Source organism: Mixophyes fleayi, chromosome 3, assembly GCF_038048845.1.
Source record: "Mixophyes fleayi isolate aMixFle1 chromosome 3, aMixFle1.hap1, whole genome shotgun sequence".
Lineage (NCBI taxonomy): Eukaryota > Metazoa > Chordata > Amphibia > Anura > Limnodynastidae > Mixophyes > Mixophyes fleayi.
The window spans coordinates 324863356-324879246 of NC_134404.1; the positions used below are offsets into that span (position 1 = coordinate 324863356).

Consider the following 15891-nt stretch of genomic DNA (forward strand, 5'->3'; position numbering starts at 1 on the left):
GGAAGATTCTGATGCCATGTGGAAAAGGTGGTATGGTCAGATGAGACCAAGACCGAACTTATTGGACTGAACTCCAAGAGCAATGTTTGGCACAAACACACAGCAAACCACCCTAAACACACCATACCTACTGTGAAGCATGGTGGCGGCAACATAATGTTGTGGGGGTGTTTCTCTACAGCAGGGACTGGGTGATTGCCGTATCCATCTTCCCTTCAATCCTGACCAAAGTACACACAAACTATTGAGCAAATCCTGAGGCTGTCTGCAAGACAGTTGAAGATGGTTCACCTTCCAGCACGACGACTCTAAACATACCGCCAAGAAAACAATGCAGTGGCTTAAGGACAGGAAGGTGAATGTTCTTGACTAGCCAAGTCAGAGCCCTGACCAAAATCTGTTTGCAAATCTGTGGATGGTCTTCAGGAGAGCAGTCCATCACCAAGAAATTTGACTGAACTTTAACAATTCGGCAAGAAAGAATAGCCAAATATTCTACAATCTAGATGCACAAAGCTGGAAGATATATAAACAGACTGAAGGTGGCTCTACAAACTAAATCAGGAGACTAATCACTTTGCCAATCCTGTTATTTTACTTTTTCATTCATTTTTAAAATGGTTGCCTATTTAAGGCAAAATGTGTCAAAGCTGGAAAATGATTGAATTAGTTTATTTAAATTTCCATGGTGTAATGTGACAAAAGGTAATTATTCTGGCAGAGTATGATGATTTTCTATAGACACTGTATTTAGCTGCACAAAGAACATTTAGTGGTCCATACAAACATTCCAGAGAGTGTAGAGACATTCCCGAGCTTTAACGCTCGTTAACGCATAGATACATTCTCATGACTACTCGTTCCACTGTGTGTAAGCAAATTAAATCTTTATGGAGTAAGGAGCAGGAACAGAGAGGAAAATTAATTTAAAACTTTCTGCCACAAAAAGTGTGAAATTATACTTTTATTTCTAGGACCACAAATCAGTATATTTTAACCACAAACAAAATATCTAAAAACCAAAAAAAACACAACCAAAGTCTATGGTATGATTTTTATTTTGCTCTTAAATGTCAAAAAAAAAAAAAAAAAAATTACTGTCAAGAGACAGGAATGCATGAGATAGAAATGGCTCAAACATCTTCACATGAAACACGTGTATTCAGATTTCATTCACAATTTTTGAATCTGAAACATCAATAGTTACATAATTAAAACTCTTTCCATCCATAAATCACATATTTAACTTTTTTTTGCTTTTTGTCTTTTTACACGGTACTTGCCATTACATACATGATGCAAGGCTCTTTGCATATTACTCGTTTCATAAACCTTAACTTTTTAATATCTATTTTTAGTAACAGCGACATTTAACCCCCCCTCAAACGACTAAGTGGATGTACATCTTTTTTTTTCAAATCAGTTATAGAATTTTTATAGTTTTACATTAAATTCCTTATCACACAGACATTTGATGAAACATACACAGTGCATGTTAAACACACATCTTGTTTGGAAACTCTTCTATTGCCTCAAAATTGAGGCATTTTTAGGACCACTGTAAACAAGAGAATACATCTGTGTAAATCTTTAGATAGATGTGTGTGTATGTATATAGAACACACAAATATGAAGATATACAAATATCTACTGTATCGACACATGCACATATTACCATGTAACTTGACTGTAGATAAGTTTGTGTACGTTTATATCCTTTGGGCGGCCACTGAAATCTTCTTACGAAACCTGATCTGTTGCAATACTCCTGAGAAGGTTACTGGAAGGGAATGACATTTTTTGATGCACTTTGGAATGGCGCAATTACGTAAACTCTCGCACACTTAAGACTTGTGCATTGAACAAACAAAAAAACAAAACAAAAAAAAATATTTTCTAAACTTACCTAAAAATATTAGAACAAAGTCACATAAAATATTTCTTGATATTAAAATATTCACAAACAGAAAATGCAGTTTCCCCCCTAAGAGCGGTTGGGTGTGCAATGCGTTGATTTTGTTGCTGAAAAGTTTTGAAAAAAAAGTTACTATTGGAACTAAACGGAGCCTGATTTTTGTTTATATTTTTCGTTATGTTACAATTCTACCCCCCAAAAAAAAAAATGAAGATTTATTTATTTTTTTACAAATTCTGAGCACCATTGTTTGTGAACAGTGATTTTTTTGTTTTATTATTTTGTGATTCAATTTATATTCCTACTGCAATGACGCCTGGTTTTCCTGAATGCAGATTTTGTCCATTCACGTGTGTGTGAACTTACAGAAATGAGATACATGAATTAGGATCTCCTTATAAAAACCCAAAAAAAAAAAAAAAAGGCTTGGTCAGGTTAAAGCTAGATCTTACATACGCTGCTAATATAGTTGTTAGGTAATAAAAATAGTCCTCAAGATAGGTAGCAGCACTTAGGGCAAACTTTCTATGCTATCTAGAGCGGTTAGAAACTTGCATATGTGTTGGCCAAAGGCATGCCGAAAATAGAGCACAGTTTAAGGTTTTATTTTCTTGCACGAGAAACGATCCATGTCAACTCATCCTTTGGCCTTTTATGCACCTAGGAAATGCTTTCGCAATATATGCAATTATGTCTGCTGAAAAACATTATGTGTGTTTCGCTGCCTTTCTTTAAACCTTTATTTAATCAGTTTGACCCTACAAAATATGTACAACAAATCACCTTGACATCATTTCCTGAATTCTATCATCTATATTATTGTCGACCTTCCGGCTTTGGCTTATTCCGGAGCTTGTGGCACAGTTTCCTGGATGAAACAAGCCTAATTCACGCATGTGGTATCAAATGCCAACCAAATAATATTCTGCTATTTAAACCCTCTTTTCACCACGAAAGCTCACACACCAGGTACAAAAAAAAAAAAAAAAAAAAAGAACCATTACATTTTAATTGGTTAAGACACTGGTGAATCTTCTCCCTGGATTTCCATAACGGTAAGAGAATTGGATGTCTCCTCAACTATTTCACTAGACGCCTCTTGACCATTTGCCTCCACAGGTTCTTGGCCGCCCTCTTCACTGTGCACCTCGTTTTGATCCTCAGTGCAGTCTGTGACGTCCTCCACAGCGCCCTCTGTTGGTGACGGAGATTCTACAGGTGTGGTGTCCTCCTCAACCACCTCATCGACAGGTGGTTTGTTGTTCTCCTCAACCACCTCATCGACAGGTGGTTTGTTGTTCTCCTCGACCACCACAAGGGCAGGCGGTGCCTCTGAGGTGGGGGAACTTTCCTGCACATCCATTTCACTTACAGCTGGTGCGATGGGTGCACTTATTTCAACTAAATTGTCACTTTGGGAGAGCGACACCTTTTCTATCAGTCTCCACTGCATAATGCTCATGTCCTTCCCTCCCGTTGAAATCAGATGGTTGTCGTTATGCGCAAAGCTGACGTTGGTTACGTGACTGCTGTGAGCACTGTACTTGTGACTTGGAGCCTGGCAAACACAGATAACAATATGAAAGGGACCTGAGAGCAATACATTGTCAAAGGTTTTTGAATTAACATCAGTTCTAGAGACGTAGCAAATTTCTGCATCTGTCTGGAAACCTTTTATGTAGAATAATCTGCACTCTGCTACCTTACTGTAAGCAGGTACTGATATATTCTATTATTTTATGTAATCGTACAGGAACATATTTGTACTTTTATATATATTAAATCAACTTGTGGTTTAGGTTTAGTGAACCTTTAAGGGTGTAAGACTGATGGTCTTCCACCCCAACACATGAGCAAAGCCTCCCCCCCCCCCCCCCCATAAGCACAGCACGCGAGCGAAGTCTCACCCCACCCCCCTGCCCCCCACCTGGAAACAGGATTAAAGTCCTAGGATAGACATTACCCTGTGTGTTTGTGGTTAATGTATTTTAAAGCATTTTGATTTGTGAAAAGTCAATGAACAAACTTTAATGTAGCCAATGCGGTGAAGACACTTACCTTTGGTTTGGAGCACGGATACTGAAATAGATGGACCTTACAAAAGTCATCAGCCAGAGCAATAACCTTTCGGTTATGAGATCGTACTAATGCGTTAATATCTGTGCCATCCGATCCTTCGGGCCACACTCCTAACAGAACAAATAAAATCTATCAATTCATATATATACTCACGTTGCAAGAAAACAGAATACATACTCCAACAAACGCAAAGTGAAACAAAGCACGATTTCTAGAGACCATTAAAACATGATTTAAACGCTCTTACAAAACACATTCATTATACAAATACTCTAAATGGAAGGGAATGGAAAGCAGAATTCTTATTTTCTGTATCAGATGTCTCTCCCTCTAATGTTGTGTGCCAGGAGTGTGATGTGAAGATACAGTGTCGGCAGATTAAAACACTGGCTCTCTCTGGTGTAAGCACGATATAAACACAGAACACTAGATCTGCATAACTAGTGCAATCTAGAAGTGTCTGAGTACACACAGTAACGTGAGTCATGAATAAGATGATAGGGGGCAGTTCACTGACTGATGTGGGACCAGTAGACTCACATTTCCCCCCCTCCCCAGTCGTCCTCTGCTGAGCTGTAATGTTTTCTACTCCTCCTAAGAGCAAAGCTGGTTACAATAAAACTTATTTTTAGCTTTATACAACTATGCCCAAAACGCAACATGTGCAAGAGTAAGTTAGTCCCTCTGAACAAAGAGTATGTGCTAAAGGTTTACTGTTAATAGAAACCCTGAGAATAAGGAGAAGTGGTCGCATTCCGTTAAATACCAGTTACCAGACAGTGGGCAGATTACATGAGACTGACCATTCTACCAGCGATAAATGGGTGTCTGGCATTTGCTCCCTCTGACACCTCCTGGTACATTTGCCAATATTAAAATGAGTTTCCTCTCCACTCAACTGTTACCCTATACAGCATGCCCACTGGAATATCCACAGATATATTTTCTATACAAATTTATTCTCAATTTCATTCTGTGCATCTATAGATATTTAGTTCATATTAAATCATGGTGTAAACAAAACCAGCCATTATATTATACAAGGTGCGTTACATATTGTCCAGAACTATAAAACATGCAATATTGGTATCACATGCTGCTTTTGAGACAAATGGATGAAACTTGTACATTTTTATCTAAAATCCGATATACTTGCCTTAAACTTGAAATGGGTCTGTAGATTCCCGGATTGTAAGAGTGCCAACTATTTTGAAATGTTTCATATATTTAGTGTGTGATCGATAGATCTATATATCGAGAGCAGGACAGTTCGGACCGGAGATACATACTGTGCTGAGGACTATCTCTTTGGATAAAGTGGAGGTATGTGGTAGAGCATAATATGTCTTCATTTAAGGTTTCACTGTCTTTTGTTTTTCTGTTTGCAAATATTAATAATGTTGGTATCACAGAATTGTAATCTAATTATGTTTTTTATTATAATTCTTTTAGAAATTCTGACCAAATCTATCGTTGGTGATCCCTTCCCCCATTAGTGTTTTGTGTCTTCGTTTTATGTAAAATTCAAGTTTAAATCGAATAAAAAAAATAAAATAAAAACCAGAACGCAACATTCTTACGAAAGATGGTTCAATGACAGGAAACCTATGCATATATAGCACAGCAGTAAAATAGTGAGCAAACATGCCCTAAATCAGAAGCTCTTAACCTGGGGCCTGTGGATAGATTTTAGGGGGTACATAAAGGGGGGGGGGGGGGGGGGGTTGTCCCACCTTTATTTTTACCAACTGAAATGTAACAATTTTCAATTATGAATGTAGGCAACAAACCACAGTAGCATTAGCAGTACCTGTGATTTTGACATCAAAGGGAGTCGCAGACACAGACAAATAGATGCACAGGCTACAGAAAGGGGTTTACGGGCTATGGGGTCACTTGGGCTTCACCAGACTGCCAAAGGGGTCCATGGCACACAAAAAAGGTGGAGTAAAAACTGCCCTAAATGTACTACGTAACCCTATTTCTATATAACCATATAATATAAAAAAAAAACAAAAGAACAAATTATCGTCAGTGCATATAATATATATCTCTATATCCTTAGTTGTTCAACAAATGAGAACAGATCTGCACCAGCTATATAGAATAAGCTTGCCCTGCAAGGTGTGTGCATGTGTACATCTCCCAAACAAGCCAAAACACTGACTGCTTCTGGTAAATGTTGCGCTGAAAAGCTCTGCAAATTTGTAAAGAAGATTATCCCCTTCTTCACAATGAGCTGTTACAGGGGGAAATTCAAGTTCCCTGCTCGCCCCGATTTATAGGTACGACCATCACTGCAAATTATTTCATCTGTAAAGTACATTTAGAAATGACCCCAAGCAGGTAACACCTAAGACAGGTGTGGGCGTGTCAACAAAATAGCAATTTTCAGGAACAAAACTTAAACGCACAAACACGGACTGAACTTTGGAGGAACTCTATATGAACACAATAGTTACTAACCAAATACTTGAAATCCTAGTACACAAGTGTAAGTCGCCCAATCGATGTCTTTGCAGTCTGAACGATTCCGAATTAATTTACAGCCACTTGGAATGTCCCCTGTTCACAAGAAAACAGCAAGCCAATGAATGAAGGCGGAATTGGTACAAAGTAACAAGATAAAGATTAACATTGAGTTCTCTTCTCTACAGGGGCTGGCTACGGTCCTAACAGGCTGCTGAGCCAGGTCTAAGACCCCCCCCCTGGGCTCACATTTGTCAGCCAGCCCCCGGTGCTCTACCAGAGCATTTGAACCATTTTGTACCAGGGTTTTTATTACAGAAAATGGTAAAAAATAATCAATGTCACGGTCACATGAGGGATCATTATGTCCAACTTTTACTGAAGTAACCTGCGCTGAAAAAGTATTTTCTGTATGAAAAATACAAGGATCTGGACCCTGATGAAGCCCAAAAAGCGACAGGATGAAGCACGTTGTGCTATGGAGACCTTAATTATTGGATCTCTCTATGGTTGCTGTTGATATTTATCTATACTTTAATGCGAAACACCATTGGTAAAGACCGGGGACCTTGCTGGATTCTCTACATGAGATACAGGTAAGAAAGAAAATTATTACTGAGTGTTTTTATAACATTTGAATAAAAATGATTGTGGAAAATATTAAACTTTTACTGTCTCCTAATTTGTCTTACTAGGATTCTGGGATACACAAGGAATTCAGGATTGCTGGAACAAGAACCGGAATAATAGATAAGAGCTCTTTTAAAGCTTTCGCTGGTGCGCAGACACTTTATATAGTGTGGATGTAACCAGGTGGTAAACCGAACATTACCGATGCACAGAGCAGTTTCACGTATATCCACCTCTGGTACGCAGTCACTCATCATCTTCACATTAGGAGAGTCACTATACAAAGGCAGGCTGGGTACACACTACAGGGTTTTCAGAAGATTATTGGGCCAAGCACACGATAAACGACCGTTCGGCCAGATATTGCACTAGTGTGTGCTCTGCAATGATCATCATTCCATTTTTAAACCGAACTATGAATCTCGTTCAACGATGGAACAATGTCGTTCCAATTCTGCAGTGTGTATGCACGCAGAACCGGCAGTATCCATAGATCTCTATGGAGGTGTGCAGAGAGACAATCTTTTCAGCCGATGGTTATGACAGATGACGAGCACAGATCGGACGGTAAATCTTGTAAAACGTGTATAGTGTGTACACATGAAACAGCTGCTGATCGGGACTTTTTTGTTTTTCAGTTGTTGGTAAAATCGTTAAAGACAACATATCGGGATAACTTTTCTGCAGGGTGTACCCAGCCTAACACTATTGTTTTCCTTATGTTTGTTTTTGCATGCAATGATGTATGAAGAACAGAAGAATCTTTGAAACTAAATCAGATAAGCATAACTGAATTAAATCTTTGGCATGCATGCATTGTGGCATGGGAAATTATTCACATTTATTTACTACATGATTAGACGTTCTATCCATTGTTGCTAGATCTTTTTACACCTGGCTGTACAGCTGGTGTTCTCAGGACAGCAAAAGCCACAATATATCTAAGGGAGAGTTTTTCGTGAACAGAGAATATATTGCTATGGACCACAATTGCACCATTTTTTTTGGACATTGAATTAACTTTTTACAGTTTTGTGGGTAGAGCACCATTTACTACCTTATTACATCTGGGAGATGCATATTTAAAAAGTTGGAATAGCCAAGATCGTTTTCTTTCTGCTATTTCTGAAATAAATTTGCCCCTCTGGGCCACTGTTCCATAACCCACTCTGGTTACCCAGTGCAAACATACAGAAAAATAAGGAGGTGTGTGCAGAATAACTTCTACACGCATTTACTGAAGGATTCTAAAAACGTCAAAGCAAACTGTACTCTCTTATAGTGTATAGGCAAGGTACTTACAGTATAATATTTCATAGTCTCCTGAGTTTGACATAATATATTTGTTATCTGGGGACCAGTCGAGGTGTGTAATGTAACTGGAATGTCCCTAAAAAAGAAAGATAGCAAGATTCTGTTTAGCAGGTTAAAGTGACAGTCATGGCAGTTGAAAGACAATTAAGGTGCTATTACCGATATTCACTTTGATCATGGAGACCTTTGGATTGAATCTACCATTAATAGAATAGGACAATATAAGTCTTTAGCAGAATTTAATTGGTTTCTAAATTTTGTTGGCAATGTTGATGGTTGTCCCCAGCTACAAGAGAAACCTCCACTTTGTCACTGTCTCTAGTTTCTCCATTGAATTATTTTATTAAATAGTGAAAGTATTTAGCGCACACACCAAAAATAAAAAACAGTTCTCCTTTGACCTTGTTTGCTCAGGATGGAACATTTAATATAGTATACTGTAGATGCACTATTTTTTTCTTACAGGCTGGATTCCTCCAGATCTCATCATACAGGAGAAATATGAGGCATAGAAGCAGCTGACCTTGGGATCAAAGCACAGCACAGTATGAAGCTTAATGCAGAAGCAGAGTCACAGCATAGAACAGGCTTGGCTAACCTGTAGCACTCTAGGTGTTGTGAAACTACAAGCTCCAGCATGCTTTGCCAATATATAGCAGCTTATTGCTGAAAAGGTATGCTGGGACTTGTAGTTTCACAACACCTGGAGTGCCCCAGGTTAGCCAAGCCAGGCATAGTGTTACACTACATTTTCTCTTAAACAAATAGTAGTATGAGGGAACCCCACGATTCACAGGGTACTGTATAAAGCAATAAGCTCAATGGGAGCGTGGTGGACAGGTGGCTAATTCTTAACCACTGTGACCAGAACCATCGCTCTCAAAACATGTGGCTGGTGGCTAGTCTACCCTTCTAACCCGGACGACCATCCAGTTATATTGCAGCCAGGACTCTTGACATCTCCACTATGCCGGCTTTAGCATTATCACCATACTTCCACTTTTTCAGGGTCTTCCTGGCATTCCGGATGTTCTCCTGGACTCCCAAGAGCATCTCCCTGAAGCTACGCTGGAGACCACGTGCGGAGCCGCAGTGGAGGAAACACCGGGGAGTGTGCCGGAGAGCGGCAGCCATTTTCTTGTAGCACAACTGCTGCTAAGTTTACTTTGTAATGAGAAAACAATCTGCATAGTCTGAGTGAACCATAAATTGGGATAACCTTTGCAGCTGAACGATCTTCATCATAAATTTATATCTCCTGTATATTTTACTCACAGTGCACTTTCCGTATCTGCTGTACTTTCGTCCATTTTCTGACACGTTATAGAGGTAAATGAAGTTGTCATGTGAGCCCACAGCCAGCAGGGTTCCGTCTGTGGAAAGAAATTTAGTTAAAGACCAACTACATCACATTTTCCAAATAAAAAGGTTTCAATTGTTAAAATGACAATGATGGAACTGCAATCCACTTGCTTTTCTTCCTAAGGTTGCATTACACAAACTTCCAATTCCATGAAACTAAAGTGCAGTGATAATCAAAGCCACGCTAGATAGGGAAAATGTTACTGTATTACATGGAGATCCTTAATGGCTGCTTCTAACAAGCCCATTATGGTCGGTCCCAGCAAAACAAAGTCATATCAATATTTAGTAAGTATGTTCTCTGGGCACTTTAATACAAATAAGCCTAAACTTTAATTAAAACCACAACAGGTGACCATATATGCTGTGATATTGTTTATAAATTGAGATATTGTTAACAAAATCATTGCATGTATGAGTCCCAAAAGACCAAAATTAATAGGCATCAAACAGGGATCAGAACGGACCCCAGACAATGACCTCATCTGTCCCCTGGTAATTGCATAAGGCAATTGTTTGAATGATCAAATGGTGCCATTTGGGGCTGAGCATTAAATAGCCGGATCATTCCAATATACCCACAATGTATAAACACAAATATGGTCAGCGTAAAACAGAGGTCCAGCTGCTCAGCCAAATCTCTGTGTATAGCCAGTTTTAGGCAATAAATAAAGCACAGTCATTAGTTGCATTTGCAGATACAGCACGTTTTAACGTTAAATAAAAAATATATCAATGTAAGATGCATTGATGTATGTAAAACATTAAAATATGGATACACATCAGGCCTGCAACTACAGGTATGAGCTGCACTGTGCTGTACACACAGAGCCTGGCCTCTCCCACCTGCTCTGGAATCTCCCACCCCCCCTCCTGCACACTGGGCTAAGAATTGCGACTTTAAACATCAATGAATTCAGCCCAAGTCACTGCAATATAATAAATGGGAAAGTTATAATGGTTGAAAAGGGTCATTGCTGGGAGGTCTGTAAATCATGCACTGTATAACATATTGCTGCTAATAAGCCAGTTGATTTATTAAATTGAGTGAGTGGCTTGAGGTGTACTGTCACAGAAACATGGCACTGTACAGTGAACTTGTGGATAATTTTCTGATCAAGCAGAGTTCACTGACAATACAATTCACACTACTTATCAAAACATTTTATTATGATCCATGTCATGCAGACCAGAGTAAGGTAGTAACTGACATGACAGAAATAAGTCTACATAAGTTCCATCATCCTAATGCTATAATAGATCAGATGCTGGACATCGTTCTTATGCAAATTGAGAACTGGACACAATGTTATATTCCAGCAGATATCTACTATCCAATTGCTTGTAAGAATCACTCACCAACTGAGTATCGCATCACCGAAAGCTGTTCATTACCATCTGTGTGTATTGAAACAAGATCTCTCGTCTCTGCATCCAAAACAAACCATCTAGAAAATATGGTAAAAAAAAAAAAACAAAAAAAAAAAAAAACAACAACTTACAAAAAACGACTTAGAAGCAAAATTAGAAAAAAAATAAAAACAAACAAATTTCAATTCACTTATTTAAATAGAAACAATTCCTGAAAAGGAACTGTCCCTTTTTGCTAGCTTTACATGTTTAACAGTGGGGTCACAGCACTGGGGTCATGAGATCAATTCCCGACCATGACCTTATCTGTGTGGAGTTTGTATGTTCTCCCCGGGTGGTTTCCTCCGGGTGCTCCAAAAGCATATTAGTAGGTTAATTGGCTGTCATCAAATTGACCTTAGTGTGTCTGTGTGTCTATATTTGGGAATATAGACTGTAAGCTCCAATGGGGCTGGGACTGAGGTGAGTTCTCTGTACAGCGCTGCGGAATCAGTGGCGCTATGTAAAAATAGTTGATTTGAATAAAAACTGGGTGTAATTAATTTAAACTATCTAGTTGCTTTATGTTCTTTACATACACTCCCTAAAAGTGTATCTAATAGTAGCCCAGATGAAAGACAGACAGACGAGGCAGTATGTTTAAAATAAAGCAAGTGGAGATTTCAATGTTATAAAAAAAATGACCCTGTAGACGGCTGTGTGTCCTGTTCATACTTTTTTCATGGGTTAAAAACTTCCATTTACAGTGGCTGTTAGACTATTCACCAAGCCATTAAGCACTACAGGTGTTTACTGCAAGTGGACCCTCTTATAGGGCTCATGCTCAATAAATACTGATGTCACACAGCCAGCATCCAATCCATAAGCCTTATAATAAATATCTTCAGAAATTACCTTCCAGAATGTGTTCCAATAGCTACGACTATCCCACTTGGATGGAAGTCTGCACAGTGTCCAGGTTCCTGTACAAAAAACATATGAAATGCGTCACAAGAAAGCTACGGATTAGATTTCATGGTGAAATGCGAGCCCCACCCAAAGCTGTGCACAAGCTAGTCCCAAATCATAGCATATGGGGTGAAACATATCAGATGTCAGGCAGCATTCCTTTCGTCAACCCCAGCCTGCCAGTGTAGGCAGAGATTGGATGACAGCACTAAACGGCTCCATGTGATCCTGTCCAGAGTTCTGACATTTGTCCAATATTATCATACGACACCAAACTGACCGTATCTACCTGTACGTGGGCAGATTAACATTTTGCGGAACGGAGCTTGCCATTTTTGTGACACAATATTGATGTGTGGGATGGAAACCTTACATACCAAGCAGATTTCTGAATGCAAGCCATAACAAAAGAACATTCTGTTCAGTAATACTATAATATTTACTGTATCCAGCTACATTTGACTGTAAGGAAGAGTCATAAACTATCTGCAAATGCACATGGAACGACACCAAGTCTACTTACATCTAGAAGCCTGGTCCATTCCAGAGTGTGGTCTACAGAGTTCCACAAACAGACCTGCTTGTCTTGAGCGCATGTTAAGAGCAGGTCTTTAAATGGGTGCGTTGCCAGCCCCCAAAGTTCATCCGTGTGACCCTAAACAAAAGGAATGTTAGTAACGGTGGATGCTGCACAGGTGCAATTAATGAATAGAAAGCACGAAGCAGCCTGATCAACACCTACCTGAACTTCTACTTGGAAGCCGTCGTTGAACGTGCCGCGTAAAATAAAGTTCCGAGAGGTGCCAATTAAAAACTGGTCGGCTTTGCCCTCTGCTACAGCTCGAATGGTGCCATACTGATCTGGAACCTGGAAGGGAGTCCATAAACATGGTAACAGAATTACAAGGTATCAATTTTAAAAAGAACATAAAGTTGACCCATTTAATTATTTTAAATTGACAAACGTCCATGGTCCTAAATGGAATATTGTAGTTAAATTCACATTTCACCATATATTTACATGCAGTATAGTCAGAAAGGTAAATATTGATTTTATGGTTGCATTATCATTGTTTTGCATTTTCCAACCTAATTAAACAACAGAACTCACAACATTTATGAAAATAGTAAACTACTCATCACGACTGAGATAAGGGTAACTATTAAAGTCTTTGTGAAGTAACTGAGCATAAAAAAAAAAAAAGAAAATAGAAAGTTAATTTACCCGAACATTGACTGTAACGTTGCATGATGTCTAGAACAGCATCATTTACTTCAATGTTGCACAAGGTTTTACTAAACAGTATAATGCAGATGCAAAGCGCCTTGTGTAACACTACACATTGTACAGCACACTAGATTTAAATCAGACCATGTTATTTATTTTTTTCTTTGCACAAGGCGGTACGTAGTAAGGAGAAAAGTAATATAGAGTGCTGTGTGTTACTCTCTTCCGTCATGCGAGTTAGAGCGCTCTACTCTGACAGCTCGACTCAGCTGTCAGACTGCACTATACTCAGACTACACTGCGAAAAGCATCTTCTGTGGCCTGCCCAACAGAGACTGCATTGTGCTGAATAAAATACATTCTAGTATGTGAAAAGGTTACAGGGCAAAAACATTTTTTTGCTTACAATATAGTGCACAACACACCATGTAGTAAAACAGAACAATCAAAAAAACTAAAAAAAAAAAAAAAAAAATTCATACTATAGGACCTGGTGAAAGGTTGAATTTCAGAGTAGTTAATAATGGCAAACATAACTCCTGCATACTGACGTCGCAGGCAGCTTCACCCTGAGCTACTCAAATGGATAATCCTGTGCAGACGGTACTTTTTGAGACGCGTGAGAGGGTCAATTTAGAACTCTACACTTTTATAAGCTAGTGTTTACATTGTATTTAACAATACTTTTTGTATACAGGTATTTCATTTCTACATGTCTGTCACCAGAGGTGGATGTAAGGTTTCCTCAATTAAACTTGCAGATCTTACGTTTTCTGAGCCACCGGCCTTTACCTTAAGATATAAGTTTAGTAAACAATGTTCCATGCAGGATAAAAATACTGGCTCTACTTCCCCTGACTTCTCCAATTGCAGAAACCTGGGCTAAATTAGGTCATTTAAGTAAAAAATTGACATTAACTTTATATATTCAAACCCAAGACCATTCACGGTGGCTCAGTGGTTAGCAATTCTGCTTCAGTGCTGGGATCATGAGTTTGAGTCCCGACCATGGCCTTACCTGTGTGGGGTTTGTATGTTCTCCCATTGTGTTCGTGTTGTGGTTTATTCACTCCAAAGAAACATACCAGTAAGTTAATTGGTTGCTGACAAAATTAGTGTTTTTTAGGTAATTTAGACTAAGCTCCAATGGGGCAGGGACTGATGTGAGTGAGTTCTCTGTACAGCGCTGCGGAATCAGTGGCGCTAGATCAATAAATGATGATCAAATCGGAAGGCATGCATGGGGACAAGATTAAGATGTTTGATCTACATGCGCACAGGTATTTTAAACCGTTACATAGATGTGCCCAACAACCACTCAGTGCCTGGTAACAGTTTATTGCCAGTTATTGGTTAAAAAGCATTAGACTATTTAAAAGGAATCCATTTCCCCCAAGGAGAGGGAAAGCACATGGCTTTAAGAATTAAAATCAGCTGGTAGTTACACTGTGCTGCCAAACAATTCATTTGGAATGTGAAATAATTTCAGATGAAGACTGTATGCCTCAAACTAAATCTATGATGTTTTCTGTCCCTGTATTACTACCTATGTACATTAAAAATCGTGAAGCATTTAATTCTGAGAAGCATTGGACAAGCACTAGCTTCTCGCAATCCTCATCATCATCTATTTATTTATATAGCGCCACTAATTCCGCAGCGCTGTACAGAGAACGCATTCACATCAGTCCCTGCCCTATTGAAGTTTACAATCTAAATTCACACACAGACACACACAGACACACACAGACACACACAGACACACACAGACACACACAGACACACACAGACACACACAGACACACACAGACACACACAGACACACACAGACACACACAGACACACACAGACACACACACAGACCGAGAGAGACTAATGGGCAATTTAATAGCAGACAATTAACCTACCAGTATGTTTTTGGAGTGTGGGAGGAAACCGGAGCACCCAGAGGAAACCTACGCAAACACAGGGAGAACATACAAACTCCACACAAATAAGGCCATGGTTGGGAATTGAACTCATGACCCCAGTGCTGTGAGGCAGAAGTGCTAACCACTGAGCCGCCATGCTGGTTTAGAACACGTTTTCTTCACCAGCAGAATGCAACAACAATGGGTGAATGATAGAAGCTTTTATAAAAACACAATTTTGTGATTTTCCAATGACTATGAGCACATCTGACTATTGTGTTTCTATCACAATGTATATATCGATCTAGAATGTGCAGCTATCACCTTAAGGGGGGGGGGGGGGGGGATTATGTAAAAATAATAGGACACATTCTGGTCTATAAGATTTAGTATAGAGCATCTCCAGGTATCTAAGCAAGGTAATTGTGAATGAAAAACAGCTGTGACTAGTTCAGCTAATTGTCACCTGTACACTGCAGTGATGTGTTTGTTCAAATTAACACCTTAAAACTTATTTTTACGTTCTTTTAAATCACGGGTCTAATAATCTGCACATTTTACATTGCTGTATTGTAATGCCGTCATTGTACTATACACTATTTCTATTAGTTCCTGTATTAAGCACCTTGCAGATAACATCTGCTGGCTTTGTTTTGCATGAAATA

General features: G+C 39.0%; 1 protein-coding gene across 9 annotated transcripts in view; it reads right to left on the reverse strand.

The window, feature by feature from the left end:
- Positions 1-1040: 1040 nt before the first annotated feature.
- Positions 1041-15891, reverse strand: part of EML4 (EMAP like 4) — a 124115-nt gene continuing 109264 nt past the window's right edge. For 6 of the 9 annotated variants that reach the window (XM_075204170.1, XM_075204169.1, XM_075204164.1 and 3 more), the window contains 9 exons: positions 12831-12956; positions 12612-12743; positions 12035-12102; positions 11129-11217; positions 9683-9780; positions 8396-8483; positions 6461-6559; positions 3974-4104; positions 1041-3473 (listed from right to left, as the gene is read on the reverse strand). In XM_075204170.1, the coding sequence (XP_075060271.1) occupies positions 2931-3473; positions 3974-4104; positions 6461-6559; positions 8396-8483; positions 9683-9780; positions 11129-11217; positions 12035-12102; positions 12612-12743; positions 12831-12956 (1374 nt within the window). In that variant the 3' untranslated portion in view covers positions 1041-2930. The remainder of the gene's footprint in view (positions 3474-3973; positions 4105-6460; positions 6560-8395; positions 8484-9682; positions 9781-11128; positions 11218-12034; positions 12103-12611; positions 12744-12830; positions 12957-15891) is intronic. The other 3 variants (XM_075204166.1, XM_075204165.1, XM_075204163.1) reach the window with 3 other exon arrangements.